Source organism: Melanotaenia boesemani, chromosome 15 (assembly GCF_017639745.1).
Source record: "Melanotaenia boesemani isolate fMelBoe1 chromosome 15, fMelBoe1.pri, whole genome shotgun sequence".
Lineage (NCBI taxonomy): Eukaryota > Metazoa > Chordata > Actinopteri > Atheriniformes > Melanotaeniidae > Melanotaenia > Melanotaenia boesemani.
Window position 1 is genome coordinate 6,677,456 of NC_055696.1, and position 15,844 is coordinate 6,693,299.

At 43.2% G+C, this 15,844-nt stretch overlaps 2 protein-coding genes across 5 annotated transcripts; one reads left to right on the top strand and one right to left on the bottom strand.

Moving 5' to 3' along the window:
- Positions 1-957: 957 nt before the first annotated feature.
- Positions 958-7,301, bottom strand: ccdc61 (coiled-coil domain containing 61). Of its 4 annotated transcripts, none has more exons than XM_042009327.1 (13): positions 7,036-7,300; positions 5,501-5,658; positions 5,313-5,395; positions 4,675-4,835; positions 4,380-4,532; positions 4,089-4,296; positions 3,900-4,000; positions 3,556-3,776; positions 3,399-3,477; positions 3,110-3,307; positions 2,996-3,029; positions 2,227-2,293; positions 958-2,136 (listed from the first exon to the last, which is right to left on the bottom strand). In XM_042009327.1, exons 2-13 carry the CDS (start codon positions 5,646-5,648, stop codon positions 2,042-2,044), a joined length of 1,548 nt encoding a protein of 515 aa, XP_041865261.1. In that variant the 5' UTR covers positions 5,649-5,658; positions 7,036-7,300; the 3' UTR covers positions 958-2,041. The 4 variants fall into 4 exon arrangements, 3 of the variants coding, with proteins under 3 accessions (XP_041865261.1, XP_041865262.1, XP_041865263.1); XM_042009328.1 differs by having other exon boundaries at positions 3,918-4,000; positions 7,036-7,299; XR_006013048.1 differs by having other exon boundaries at positions 2,061-2,136; positions 2,227-2,351.
- Positions 7,302-8,670: 1,369 nt separating this feature from the next.
- Positions 8,671-13,643, top strand: LOC121654916. The gene is made up of 3 exons (XM_042009285.1): positions 8,671-9,530; positions 12,620-12,766; positions 13,124-13,643. The coding sequence occupies exons 1-3, from the start codon at positions 8,696-8,698 to the stop codon at positions 13,474-13,476; spliced, it is 1,335 nt and encodes a 444-aa protein (XP_041865219.1). The 5' UTR covers positions 8,671-8,695; the 3' UTR covers positions 13,477-13,643.
- Positions 13,644-15,844: the final 2,201 nt, after the last annotated feature.

Below are 15,844 nucleotides of genomic sequence, written 5' to 3' on the forward strand. Positions count from 1 at the left end.
TGCCTAGGAGGGTCATGCCTTAAGGTACAGTGTAATAATTACTGACATCTACTGGTAATGGTGGGCACAGAAATGAGCACGGCTGGACGCTTGTAGTCAGCGGCTAAATTTCTTGCAGACAAATGTTTTCACCTGCTAATGGATCCAGTGGCCTCAGGTTCAGCAGTAACCTTTGGTACTGTTTGGTACAGAATAAGTTGTTACTAATCAAAAGTGGTGCTCTAGCTATTAAACAAAGCTGGTACTGCAGTTGTAAAATTCACAGGGTTCTCACTTCACACAGTTTGTCCATTCAAAGACACCATAGTAAAGATGGTGGTGCAAATAGATATAAATGACTCATTCTAAGAGAATTAAACATGATAAAATGATTAGATACAAATAGAAACAGTTCTAATTACATTAAATTTCTATACCACTGACCTTGGATTTTGTAACAAATTGCACCTTTAAATTGAAATCTGAGTAGACAAAGTATTGTGGGGAAAGTGGAAGCATGGCTTGGCAGGAATGATGTTGTAGTGAAAGTGTAAACACATTTACAATGTAGAAAGAAGATAAGACAGGCTTATTATTTTCATCTATGCCTGCACATTCTACAAGAATATTCTCAAGAATATTTTTCTCTGAAATTTAATGTTTTTTGTAAATTAATTTGAAAAATATTAGACAAAGGCTTCTGTACTTGGGCTGTTGGTTAATGTGCTGCAGCCCTTCATGGTCTAAATCACCAGAAGGTTAGTGATTCCCTCATGAGTATCCCACTAGGAACACAGCAGCTGTTTAGATAGTGTGGTTTCCCAAACACAAAGACACTATACCCTCAGCTTAATTAGTTAATTAGGAAAACTACACCAGCTGCAGTGCTAGAAAATCCTTAAGGTTTCCCCTCAGGGTCTTCATCAGCGGTACAAGTGAGAGCAGTGCATGAAGAAAATCACTCACAGGAAATGTTTCCTATAAACTGTATTTTAGACGGTATAAAAGGCAGACAGGAAAATGACAGTAACAGTCAGTACACACAAAACAGATTCATAAAAATTTGGCTTTTTATCATGAAACAGTCAGCAGTGGTCATGAAGGATTTAAGTCACATATACCAAGATCCACAGTGCTGCAAGTTATTTTTTCTAAAAAGGAATTAGTTCCTTACACAAAGTTTGGAGCCGTGTCAAAAGGATATTAAAAAATGGTTCATTTTAATGCACATGTAGATCAACCAAAATGGTTAAAATGCATTGATAATGTTTAAACTTAAGGAAAAAATAAAAAAGATTGAAAATTTAGCTTTGGCAGGAACAGCAGTTGAACTTCTGGTGACATAAATGCAAAAAGGAATCTTAACTACTGGTTTACTTCTTCCAAAGAGACAGGAGATGGGGAGCTTCCCTGCATGCACTGGGTGAGAGTCCATCAAAGGTTTAATAGCCTAAAGTAAATATGGATTCATTATCATGCAGTTATATTCATTCCAAGTTGTATAACATCCTGGGATCTGTAAAGATAAGACTTTTTAAAAGATCGGATAACAGATAATAATCACTGAGTGACAGCCTACACAGTGTTTCCAGAAGTTAACATAGATATGCAGTCTAAGTATTGTCAGCAAGGAAGATCTTTTCAAGATCTTTAAATTTGAGAGAAAGGAAAGATTATATGATTGAGAATAAAATATTTAGCATTCACAGTATGGCCAAATTTACGCAGATATGTGCAATAATTGGCCTGAGTTAAAAGAATGAAGCCACTTAATTATATTTAAGTTAATTGATAAAAAGTTAGGGTATAAAAAAAAAAAAAAAAAACAGACTCCACAAGTAGTCCAATGACCTTCACAGTGACGGCTGCAGTGCCCTGCAGCCCTGGAGATCTGAGCCCCCACGGTGACTTAAAGTCTCTTACTTGAACACATGATCTGATAAACCTTTAGCTCATGTTTGGCTTAGGATGTGCTCCTCAGTCTGCACACAGGTGTCCTCCAACTGCGTCCATGCGAAGCAGGTGTTAGGTAACATGTCCAGGTGTGAGCGTGAGCTGCAGGTTAGTGTCCTGTGTCCAAGTTCCTCATGTATTCCTGAAGTGCCTGCAGCCTGACATCAATCTCTGACAGCTCAGCGCCTGTGTCTATAGAGCTCTCTGTGGTATGTGAACATGAAAAGTTAGTTGTGTGGTGGCCAGATTTGTCTTTATTTAAAATAAAAATGTTACAAGATATTAATAAGTTACCTCTGTCTTTAATTCTGTGAGTTGGAGTACTGCATAATGGCTTTCTGCTGAGAAGGCCTCCTCTAGACTTGAACAGATTATTTGTATACGTAAGTATAAAGCCAGCAGTATTCTTAATTTTCTTACTGTCAAAACCACAATTGAAAAATAAAAAAATATAGAAAGATGACAAATATGGGGCAGTACTGTATGTAACTGTTGTGGTAGTCCATATTTAGATTTTTTTTTATTTCAAACATGCTCTGACATTTACATCTTGCCATTTCCTTCTCTTCACATATTTGAAATGGAGTAGGCAGAAATATAGACTTATAGGATACTTTAAACTTCTTTTTCTGCACTGTATTTATTGTTTGTATATTACTCACATATAAACCTCCTTGTACCAGTACAATCTCTAATTCCTGACAAAAATCTGATTTTTTTTTTTAAAATTGACCTAGGTCCCAGTGATCCAGCTCAGTAAAACTTTTAGCCCAGACAATAATATCTTCAGTATACTCTTACATATTGCTCACATAATTAAAATTAGTCAGCAGCTGTTCCTTGTTTTCAGACTGCAAAACCAGTTTCAATAAATGTGTCCTGAAAGCATCCTCAATCCATCCCTGACAGTGTTCAGAACTGCCCTCTAGCGATCGCCATGGATACATGTTAGCATAGAAAGTGGACAAACCCGGAGTCAGTTGCACATTGTTGGTTCTTGTTGTTCCATATTTATTTACATGGAAAGAGTTAATAAATAAACGATGAAAACATAAATACTCACCACACTAGGTCCATTATAAGTCTGTTTTCTTCCTCTGCACAAAGAAAAATGAACTATAAAAGTTATGACAAAGACAAGATTCTTCACATAACCTAACCAGATGAATTCCCTTACCTATACAGAGTTTTGGCCATTTCATCCATATCCACTAATGAGCTCTCAGAGGAGTTCCTGCTGCCTCTGCGCTCTATAGACAGACTCCTGCCTCTGCTACCAGACCGGGCCACCTGTGGATAGGCCTCTCTGGAACGAGAGCGACCCCTCTCAGGGATGATGGGTGATGCCAGTATGTCCCTTCGCACCTTTCTCTGTCTGACACAGAAATCAGGGTAAAGGGTGTTGAATTAAGCAGCTTAAAATAAATACTTGTGCGCTATTAGTAGAAAAAATAATGGGAGCCAACTTTTTGAGATCTGCCTCTCGCTGCCTGCGCTGCCTGTCTTGGATGTAAGCAGTTGGGTCAAAGCGAGGCACTCGGGACCCTATAAGACAGTCGGTGTGAACACTGAGATTGTAACACATACTTAACATTTAGCAATTATCTTGAGCAAAATTAGTACCTGTGGGGGAAGGTGACAGCCTGGGTATGCGAGCATGTGGTCCTGAAGAGTCCGCTCTCCTTCCCCTTTCCACTGACCTATGCCCTCTCTCTTCTGTCCGCTCTCTAGACCCTGAGCGAGCCCTTGCAGTCCCGTAGCCAGATCTTCTCTCACGTGAAACAGAGCGATAGATTTCCCCATCAACTCGGGAGCTTATGTGATGAGGGACAGGAGTCACTCTGCTGCAGATACACCAAAAGAGCATATGGGCTCAGTGTGGGAATAACAGCCACATGTCAACTGTTCAGGGTACAATTGAGGTAAATGAATGAATGATTTAAAGAGAGAAAGTAAAGACATAGTACACGCTGAGATTGTCTAACCCTCTCCGTAGTAACGCCAGTTCATTGGTGAGACTTTTGACACGAATACGAAGAGCACACTCTGATGCTCTCAACTCCTCCAGCTAGACAGGAAAGAAAAAAAAAAACCAGAAGAGGTTAAAACCTGCTGAGCAAGAAAGGGAACAGAAATGTTTTCCAGAGTACTTTTACCTGCTCTACTAGGAGTCGCTGCTCCTGGCACTTCTTGCTTGTTGACCGTTGACTTTTGGCTCTTTCCTTGACAAGCTGCTCCTCCAGTGTCCTCACCACATCTTTGATCCTCCAGTCCTCTCTGTTGGGCATTGAGCCACTTCCACTAACCTGCAATCGCTCCAAAGTCTTGGCCATGGCTTCCTTTTCTTCTTTCACAGCAGCCAGCCTTTAAAATAAGTGACTACTATCAAAAGAATGCCCCAAATCCTTTCATCATAGTCACAGTAAGAGAAATTAAATGCAACCTACTCTGCTCGTAACCGCTGTATTTCTACATCTGCAGACTGGTTACCTCCATGAGAGGTGAGACCACTGAGCTCAGCCCTGAGGGCTCTGATCTCTTTCTGCAGGGTAGCTGGGTCAGGCTTTCCCACATATGGCAGTGGTAAAGGGTAGTGTATCCTAAACATACAAAACAGTCAGCTAATCAAAACAACTTTTACAAGAGACAATAATGTAATCCTTAGAAATTAAATATATGCCCAAAGAAGCCATAAACTGGTCATCCAGATAAACATGAACTTTACAGCAGATAAATACAAACCTGTCAAACTCCACAGTATATATGAGGATGAGATATCTTTTGGCAGTGAGTGCAGATGACTGCTGATAGCTACGAGGACGGCTGACCACTCCTGCTTTTCTGTTGCGAAGCAGCTCTAGGTCAGCGTATGTCAAGAGGTCAAGCGTAACAGAATCACTTGTCTGTGGAGAAAAGTCTAGTTAGATATGCAATATTAGGATGAACATGGCAACGTTTTTAAGGCAATCAACTTCATTTAAAAGTATGAAAATATTATGTTAACAGTGGCCTTTTGGATTCATAGATATATAACTTTAGTACCAAATGCCTCAACAGACAGAACAGATGTTTTCATCTTTAACTTTATAGGGAAAAACAAAACAAAAAAACAAAAAACGAAACAACATTTCCTTCCTGGCCCTGTCCTTTTGGCCCCTGTGCATATACAAGAATTACAAGGCAACCAAGAATAAGACAACTCAGGATAACTCTGCATTTTTCACTCAAGTGGAAACACTGAACTGGAATGACTGAGTCTCCTCCTCAGCTCACACAGCCTCAAGCAAATATGTCTGTTCAGATTTTCTTGTTGACTTTGTGCACAATTATCCTACCTCTAAATTTTTATTTCAGTGCATATTTGTGAAATATCACACTACCTTTCTAACAGCCGATTCCAACATGCTACAGAAAATTGGGAACTGCTTGAAGTTGCCAGTTTTGCGAGTGAGATCTTCAATATCTGAAACAAAAAAAAAACAAAACAAATAGTAATTAAAAAACACAACAGAGCCAATCTGTGCCTGCTGAGGTAACATTTATTTTCAGATTTATATACACCACTTACATGCTGGATCAAATTCGCCCCGCCACTGATCGGCTGTCAATGAGTCTGAGATCTCCACTATCAGCATGTGCTTGTCCAGCTCTATCTTCACAGAAAACTCCACTCCTCGAAACACAATATCCTCCATTACCTCAGAGCCCTCTTCCATTGCTCTGGGCCTGAGTAGGATAAATGAGACACTTCTACTGAATTAAGTGCTAAAAACACAGCTGAATTTTAGTTTTAATGCTTTTGTGTAACACTTATGAAGTATAAAGTTCTTTAACCCAGAGGGAAATTGTAATGTTTAATGTATATTAATGTATGTCAAATACAGCAGGTGACTTTTGACATAAACAAGGAATTTTATTCCAATCAAATGTTGCTCACTGAATATTGTCTTTTCTCTGACCATTCTCTGTAAACCTTAGAATGGTTGTGCATGAATATCCCAGTAGATCCTCAAACACTCAGACTAGCCTGTCTGGCACCAACAACCATGCCATGTTCAAAGCCCTTTAACTCCCCTTTCTTCCCTATCCTGATGCACAGTTTGAACTTCAATAAGTCGTGTTGACCGTGTCTATATGTCTAAATCATCTGGAGTTACTGCCATGTAATTGGCCAATTAGCTCTATGTGCAAATTGAACAAATGTATAAAAAGATAGAAACAGTGTCCGGGGAAATTTAAGAGCAGACTGAGTTAGTGTTACCTTTTTTAAAAAAGAAAAAAAAAGAAAAAGGTGCTATCTATATATATTCATGCAGTTTTGTGCAAATATGCATGACAGGATCAAAACCCAACTACTATAGAAAATATATGTGTATATATATATATATATATATATATATATATACGTAAACTGTCTCTCTGGTTTAGGCTAACTGCAACGTGCACTGAAATGATCATTTTAATCTTATCCACTACTTTTATGCATCTTTAATTTTGCTTCGCCTCACTTCCCACAATCTGTTATTATCCAAATACACCGCAAGGGGCGCTAGCCGACATGGTCAATTTCAAAGTGTTTCAGTTTTTACTCAGTAAAAAGTTACATTTAATAAGTGATATAGATAAAGGACTTGTGAATGGTTTAAACATTTGCAAAGAAACGCTTTAAGAAGCAAGTTTTAACTGTGTCTCCAGTACTGGGTTAAAACGCTGGTAATTTTAACTCTGACTTCACTTTCTCTCGTGCAGTGATGGTGACTTAAAATCTGTGTAAACCTATCTTTTGCTGCAATTTTACCCTTCCATTTGATTAAAACGTAAGCTGTTTATTAAATAGAAACAATGTTTTTTAAGACAGACTAATGAACAGATAAAAGCAGCTTATAATGCGTTTATTTTCAGAGTCTCTGTTAAAAGATCATCTAGCGAGTTACCATATTCGCTACGTTAACTGACCAACGTTAGCTACGGTTAGCTAGCATACAGTCGTTAGCGCAAGTTATTTCAAATGACTCACACTAGCTAAAGAAGCTATTTGTTTCTTAAGCCGTGTTACGCTATTCTGTGAGGGGAAAACCCTAAACAAACCTATGTTAACTTTACCTTTAGTTGCAGTGATGGACCTGAATGTGGTTAGCTGTCAACACATAGCTTCTTGGTGGATAAACATCGCAGGCAGTTGGCAGAGTAGATTACATGAAGAAGCTAGTCTACTGACTGGTGATGCTCTTGAGTCCCAAACTATTTGTAAAACACCGGCACCGTTGAGACTGGAGCGGTTCAACAACCGGGAACCGTTAAATTCTTCTTCTTCATTTGGGTCTGCCGCTGCAGCTCTTCCTCTGTCTCAGTTTGACGGCGGCTCGATGGCTCTCAGGCGGATCGCTGCCCTCCAAAGGTCCTGAACTGACACTACCATCACAACACCAATACATGATGGAGTTTCCTCAGGGTGGCCTCAGTGTAAACATTAAGACAAATATATAATTTGTTTGCTATATTTGTTATATATTATTTGTTTCATTGTAGACTTTGTTGGACTGTTTCGATGTTATCTGGATGAATCTCAACTTCATTTCAATGAAAACAAATCTTAGAATTTTATTTGGCCAGGCCTGTAGAATAACCCTGACAGCTGTGTTGGGTCTTTGGGTTCATATAATTAATAATTTCTCATAATTAATGTTGTTTTTGTGGTCTCAGTTGATTTTTATCGTGCTACTATAGAGTGTACCTCTCTGTATTTATTTAACACAGTTTCTTTTTTCTATTTTAACTTGTCCTGTCAGCATTGTAGCAAACAGAATGATGGTCTGGCTGCTGTGGTGTGTCGAACAAATTTGCTTTGCCAAGAGGAGCTTTTTGGGTATAAGGCTGTAATGGGAAAATTATACATTATACACATAACCTTTACATATTTGTGTGATACTCAGATGAATAGTGAAACCTTGCACTTTGCATTATTAAAACCATGATTTATCTTTCACTAAGCAGAACGACCTGTACCCAGAAAATATTTTAGTAATGAGCTCATTCTTATCACACCGCTGTTAACATTCTTCAGAAACTTTGTACCAGTTCGAGCAGGGTCTGAAGACAGTGTACTGAGGATTTGCTTCAACGACCTTGATGATATCATTTCATGCGAGTCTATATTAACCAAGCCCATGTGTATCTCTGCGGACTCGCTCAGCCAAAGCTGTTTGACTGTGTGACTCTCATTGCTGATCAGCTCTTAATCAAATACTTTGTTTGATTCTCACTTAGTGTGTGATCTTTGATAATAAAAATTCCACTACAAATCTTGACGTTGTCTGGCAGGATATCTTGAGTGACTGACCGGAGGACCAGAACCCGTGATTGATCATCCTGAAGGATACTTCAGCCCCTGGGTCAGCCTTAACCTTCAGGGGACGGCGGAGGGACTCCGTTCAGGCACCACTGATATCCAGAACGAAGTCTGCGTGTGGAGCAGCACCCGAATCACACACGGTGAGAAGTTTTCATATCGGACTCCCATTTACCACCCTTTTCTCACTATCCTATAAAAATAGGGTAGGAATCCCACTATCTTGTGAAGACAGGATAGGTTTTCACTATTCTGTGAAAGCAGGGTAGGTCACTATTCTACTGAGGTAGGGTAGGTTAGTCCGGCACTGAAGTGAAAACTTCGGTGGAAACAAGAAGCTTTTTAGTAATTTTTGTGCCTGAGTGTGGGCTACTCGAAGTTAGAAAAACCATCAGGAGACGTCCTAGTTGCATAATGGGAAACACAGCTGGTAAGGAGAAGGAGGGTGAATGGGACTCCCCAATTTTAAGAGATATGAAAAAGAAATATGGACCTGACTGCACGGACTGCATGACTTACTGGACAGAGAAATATGGCTTTCCAGAGAACGGGAGTTTGAGTAAAAAAGAATTAGATAAGTTGAATGAGGCAGCGCAGAAGGACTGGGATGAGAAAAAGAAAAAAAAGAAAATTAAGGCAGTAGATGTGGAAAAGTGGGAACTGCATAAGAAATGTATTAAAATGTGGAAAAATGAGAGTGAATGTAGAGACAGAAAAGCAAACACAAAAGAAATGGGTGGAGGATTAGATATGACTGGAGATATAGGAAACAGGAGGGATAATGCATCCCTGCTTTGTGCACCTCCACCATATAATCATTCAGGGCATTCACGACCCTCTCCATATCGTTCACTGCAGGGACGATTACAGGTGCTGAAGGTGGATCCAGATCTGGACTCCTGCCCCCCGGCGTTACAGCAGCAGCCTCAGCAGCAGGAGCAGCATCGTTCAGAGGACAGACAGAGGGATGAGACATCGGGTCCTGCTGACTCCACCCATGGCCAGGCTACAGGGGGAACTGAAAGACCATCAGCAGACATGGCCAGTCCTCCACACACCAAGTCCGGGAAGACCTATGGACCGGAGGTGTCATCAACTTCCCCACTCTACAGACTTTGGCAGACTGTGAAGGGCCTATTTTTGGGACAAAATACTGCCCCCATGGTGGAAGTATCAGGACCCACCAGCCCCATACTGGTTTACCGCCCTTGGTCCCCCTCTGAAATCATGGAACATGCCAAAAATCTTCCTGACCCCCCTGAAGATGGTGAGAAAGCTAGCGAGGAATGGAGAGCTTTCTGTCGTGAACACCGTCCCACTGGACTTGAAGTGAGAAAAATTCTTGCTAAAGTGCTCACTGCCAGTGATCTGGCTAAGGTCCGTCCCCACCTTCCCCCTGATAACACCGGCCTAAAAAATCCAGACTGGGATCATGACACAAATCGAGCCTACAGAGATGCCATCACCACACTCTGCAATGGCATAAAGACTGAGTTCCCTAATCGAGGGAGTCTGGCTGCCCTGAGAAATCTGGTACAGGGCCCAGATGAGCGCATGGAGGCTTTCCTGCACCGCTGTGAGACTGTTTTCACCAGACATTCAGGCTTGGAGTGCCCTACAGGAGACCTGGGGAATGCTCCAGGGCCATGGGAACGCCTTCTCTGTCAGACAATCATTGAGGGGATGAACAGAGATATGTTGGAGGTGGTGAAAAGACAGTATGTGGGGATGAGATACGAGACCAGATTGGCTGCGCTCCAACGACAGGCCAAACACGCACAAGATGTTGTGGATGGGAACAAGAGAAAAGCTGAATCCAAGAAAGACAGACAGATGTCAACAGCTCTGACTCTGTTCACCTCCCAGAATCAACCACAATTCAACAGAGATGGGAGGGGCAGAGGAAGAGGCAGAGGAAGACTAGGGAGAGGCGGCAGCCAACAACGGGATGGGGCGTGTCATCGCTGTGGCCAATACGGACATTGGAGAAATGACTGCCCTCGTGGTCATGGGCCCACCCACCAACAGGGAAACCAGCAGGCTGACTGAGGGGCAGACCCGGGAGGCAGGACTCCAGAGGAGCTTTTTCCTCCACCCACCACAGCTTTTGCTGCAGCATCTGTTAAGGGAAGTGAGACACACACACACACACATACACTCATTTAACTGCTACAGCTTTTAAGCGTTTTCCTTTGTTTACATTGTCTGTGAAAAATCAACCAGTTTCTTTTATGGTTGACAGTGGTGCAACCCATTCAGTTCTTAAGGCAGACACCCTAAATCCCACTCCACCATTCAGTGGTAAGACTGTCATCTCCATTTCTGCCGGAGGCCATCATGATAAAGGAAAATTCACGGTGCCTTTAACCTGCTCGTTACAAGGTGAGCATCCATTTACACATTCCTTTCTTTTATCCAAAGTTTGTCCAGTGAATCTACTGGGCCGTGATCTGATGTGCAAACTGGGCATTCATCTTCTGACTCTGAGGAAAAAGATTTTATGATGGTTAAATATAGCCCAAGAGCTCCCTGCTATGCTTATCAGTGGAAAATGGGAAGCTCCCCTCTTTCTTCACATTGGCTGTCCCTCTGCAGAGCCAGAGTCTCCCCAGGGGCGGATGTGATGGGGGAAAGGGATTTATATTGCACATCCTACTTCTGTCCTGATGGTCCTGACCAGCAGTATAAAAAAATCTTTTTTAGGGACTGCTCTGACAGACTGACTGTGACATGTATGTTTTGGAATGAAAGTATGTGTGCTTTGTCTGTTTCACTAACCTCTGACCAACTTGTTTAAACTTTACACATCCCCACATGTGTCTCTTTCCAAGTCGCCCTCAGCTGAGTGGATAGATTTGGGCCCCTTTGTAGCTTCTGCTCTCAGTGAGTCTCAGTGGCAATCCACTCATGACTCAGCAGTTTTGTTTTCCCCAAGGCAGGGTGTGTTTAAGCAGAGCATGTTCTCTGTAATTCACTGCCAGAAAAGTGTTCATTTGGTAGTTGATGATGACTTTCTGACATGTTTCTCTGCTGACTCACCATTGCCACCTGTCCCTCCAGCTCTCTCTCAGGTTCCCTCTGATTTGTGGGCCACTTCTCCCCATGATGTGGGCCTGGTTAAGAACTGCCCCCAGTAGTCATTATTACTCCAAAATCTGACTACTGCCCCTGCCAGAAGCAATATCCTCTCAAACCTGAGGCTTTGGAGGGTATTACACCTGTCTTCAATTCACATCTTAGGAGTGATATTGTTGTTCCTTGTCCAAATTCACCTATTCGCACTCCAATTTTCCCACGTGAACCTCCAACCAAACCCGACTGGCGTTTTGTCCAAGATCTCCAAGCTGTGAACAAAGCAGTTGTCCCAAGTACCCCTACGGTGCCCAACCCCCACACCATCTTGTCACAGATTCCTCCAACTGCTACACATTTCTCTGTGGTAGATCTAGCTAATGCTTTTACATCAGTTCCTGTTCATCCAGACAGTCAGTTTTGGTTTGGTGTGAGTCCCCCACAATCTGCAATGAGGTTCTAAGAGATTCTCTTTCTTCTCTGCAGCTTCCACAGGGCGTGGTCTTGTTAAGTTACGTCAATGAACTTCTTCTCTGCTGTCCCTCTGCCTCCTCGTGTAAGGAGGCCACACTGGCCCTCCTCCTCCATCTTCATTCTGAGGGTCATAAAGCCAGTTTACACAAACTGCAGTTCCTGGGACATCACATTTCTGCCACCACCAAGGCCCTGGCTCCTAAACAGATTGAGGCCAATCCGAAAGCACCAAAACCTGTCACCAAGAAACAGCTGATGTCCTTTCTTGGTATGGTAGGGTACTGTCGGGCCTTCATCCCTCATTTCTCTGAGCTTGAGGCCCCTCTGGCCGCCTGCATACATGGTAAAGGTCTGTCTGGCCATGAGCCTTTCCTGTGGACCCCACAGGCTAAGCAGGCTTTTCTTTCTGTGAAACAAGCACTGTGTTCTGCTCCAGCTCTGGCTCTGCCCGACCCGTTCAAACCTTTCTTTCAGTTTGTTGATGAAAAACATGGTTTCATGTCTTCGGTTCTCCTCCAACAGCACGGCTCTCACAAGCGCCCAGTGGCCTATTACTCTTCCAAGCTCAGCTCTGTTGCTGCAGGCCTTCCTGGCTGTCTGCGATCTGTGGCTGCATGTGAGAAGGCTGTACTCACATCGCGTGACATTGTGGGTTACAGTGAGCTAACTGTTTTTGTTCCTCATTCCGTAGCCATCATTTTGCAGCTTGATGGCTGCGATACACCACGGTTCTTCTTGACATGCCTAACATCACTGTGAAACGTTGTACCTCACTTAACCCTGCCACTCTTCTTCCTACAGCGGAGGATGGTGTTCCTCATTACTGTGAGACTGTTCTGTCTGAAGCCTGCACTCCAAGACCAGATTTATCTGATGAGCCTCTTCATAACTCTGACCTTGTTCTTTTTTGTGATGGCTCCTCCTCCAGAGACTCTTCTGGTAAGAACAGAGTAGGTTTTGCTGTCTGTGATGAGCATCAGGTTCTCCTCTCTGGCTCTCTTCCTTCACATTTCTCTGCTCAGACAGCTGAACTTGTCGCTCTTACTGAGGCCTGTAAACTCGCACAGGGTAGGTCCCTGACTGTGTACACTGATTCACGTTACGCTTTTGGTGTGGTTCATGACTTTGGTGCGCTGTGGCGTCACCATAACTTCCTCAAATCTGATGGTAAGCCTATTCTGAACTCCACACAGGTTGCTGCTCTCCTTGATGCTATTCTTCTTCCTTCAGAGGTCGCTGTCGTGAAGTGTCAGGCTCACACTAAAGACACTTCACTCTCCTCCTTGCTCACTACAGGACATCCAGTCTCTTCTACTCCAGAGGAACGCTCCATCTGGAAGGCTAACTCCTGCACCCCTGACTCTGCAGGTATATGGCGCTCTGTTCATGGTAAACCTTGCCTTCCTCGTCATTTCTTCCCATGGTTTGCTAAGTTGTCACATGGGATGGACCATGTGTCAAAAGGAGGGATGGTATCTTCTATAACATCTCTTTGGTTCACAAAAGGCTTCACTGTGGTGGCTGAAAATTACTGCAAAAAATGTTTGATCTGTGCAGGCTACAATACAGCCCGCCCTCTTGCCTGCCCTCCAGCTAGTCATACACCGCCTAATCAGCCTTTTGATCACGTGATGATGGATTTCATTTAGTTAACACCTGCAGAAGGTAAGAAATATTGTCTAGTCATAGTAGACATGTGGTCAAAATGGGTTGAAGCTTTTCCAGCTAAGCATGCCACAAGTTCAGTCGTGGCTAAGGCTCTGGTGACTGAAATCATTCCAAGATGGGGAATTCCAGTCTGACAATGGTTCACACTTTGTCAATGCAGCCCTGAAAGAGGTAAGTGGACTGTTGGGGTTCCAACTTAAGACTCATTGTGCTTATCGTCCACAATCAGGCGGAGCAATAGAACGTGAAAGGTAAGTTGGCTAAATGTTGTGGAGAAACAGGATTGTCCTGGCCTAAAGCCCTCCTACTCGTTCTTATGCACATGAGGATGAGGAAACGTTCCCAAACGAACCTCAGCCCATTTGAGATTCTGTTTGGCAGACCTCCTCACACTAGTCTGGATCCCCCAGGACTCTCCGTGTCTACCACATACTGTGAAGGTAACATGCTTGCTTATTGTCAAAATCTGTCCAAAGCTCTCTCACAGGTGCACAGTGTGGTGAAGGAGGCCCTGCCACGCCCAGCATCAGATCTGCTCCACTCCTTGGTTCAGGGAGACTGGGTCTTGGTCCGGGAGGCAAGGAAAAAGCACTGGCAGTCTAAAAGGTGGCTGGGTCCCTTCCAGGTCCTGTTGGTCACTCACACAGCAGTGAAGGTCGCTGAAAGGTCCACGTGGATTCACGCATCCCACTGTAGGAGGTTCCAAGGTACACCAACCCCAGCTCCAGCTGACCTCTCAACCACAAGGCAGAACAATCCCTGAGGTCAGCCCCGTGTGAGGTAGTCTACCCTCCACATGGCAACATGAAGTGCACCCAGGCTGCAGTGATGGGATGGGCGTGCACCATCCTCCTCATCCTCATCACCCTCCTCCTCTGGTACCTGGATCCCACCGGCCCTCGCCCAAAACAACGTACCCCAGCTCCGTCCCAACCCGCAAGACGACTGCAGGGGACAGAAGCACCCTCCTTAAGGAGGCACCGCCGAGATGACCACACCCTTGATCATCATGACCACACTGATAATCTTTGGTGGCAAGTTACAAACATGTCAGCTCATAAACTGACAAATGATAGCTGCTTTGTTTGTGGACTGGTGCCACATGCCACAAAGGTTCACTTTCCATGTTCATCATTATGTTCCAGCGGATACATCTCCATGTGATGATGCTGGTGATTTGGTGTTGTTTGAGTAAATTTTCTTTCATGTGTGATTAATATGTTTTATTTTAATCAAAGGGGTGGATTGTAATGGGAAAATTATACATTATACAAAATTATACATTATACACATAACCTTTACATATTTGTGTGATACTCAGATGAATCATGTAATCCCAAATTTCCCTGAGGGCTCTCTGAAGGGATTGATAAAGTATTTCTATTCTATTCTATTCTATTCTAACCTTGCACTTTGTATTATTAAAACCATGATTTATCTTTCACTAAGCAGAATGACCTGTACCCAGAAAATATTTTGGTAATGAGCTCTTCATTCTTATCACACCGCTGTTAACATTCTTCAGAAACTTTGTACCAGTTCGAGCAGGGTCTGAAGACAGTGTACTGAGGATTTGCTTCAACGACCTTGATGATATCATTTCATGCGAGTCTATATTAACCAAGCCCATGTGTATCTCTGCGGACTCGCTCAGCCAAAGCTGTTTGACTGTGTGACTCTCATTGCTGATCAGCTCTTAATCAAATACTTTGTTTGATTCTCACTTAGTGTGTGATCTTTGATAATAAAAATTCCACTACAAGGCCCCTTCATAATCTCATTTTTTAAATTTCTTTATTTGTTTAAATATATTGTTTTATCTTATTTATTTGTAATTATGGAATTTATGTAATCTTGCTGGACCTGACTGGATGGGACAGAAAAAAAAGGACAGTAATGGAGAGAAGTAAAAAGGAAAGTGGAAAAAAGGAAGAGGAGACAAAGATACAGTAGAAAGAAGCAACGACCCTTCAATCCAACCTAACAACCAGACAACCAACTGCTACCCCTAAACAGGGACCAGCTAGAGCCCCCCGCGGTCACGGGGCACAAGCCCTGGTGGGCCAAGATCGGCAGCTTCTGACCCAGCCAGGCACTGGCCATCCAGGGCGGCCAGAGCGAAGGGCCCCAAGAGCCCAGAAGCAGCCATCCCCCAGACAGAGAGCCCCCACCATGCCCAGGAGGACCAGGCCACCCCAAACAGCCACCTGGCGTGGGCCAGCACCCACCCCAACGTTCCAGCCGCACACCCGGGGAACCAGGGCACCATCTATTATTCCCCCCATCCTCCTACCCTAAATGCTAAATCCTAAATGACAAGAAGTTTCCATTTTCTATTTTATGTTCTGT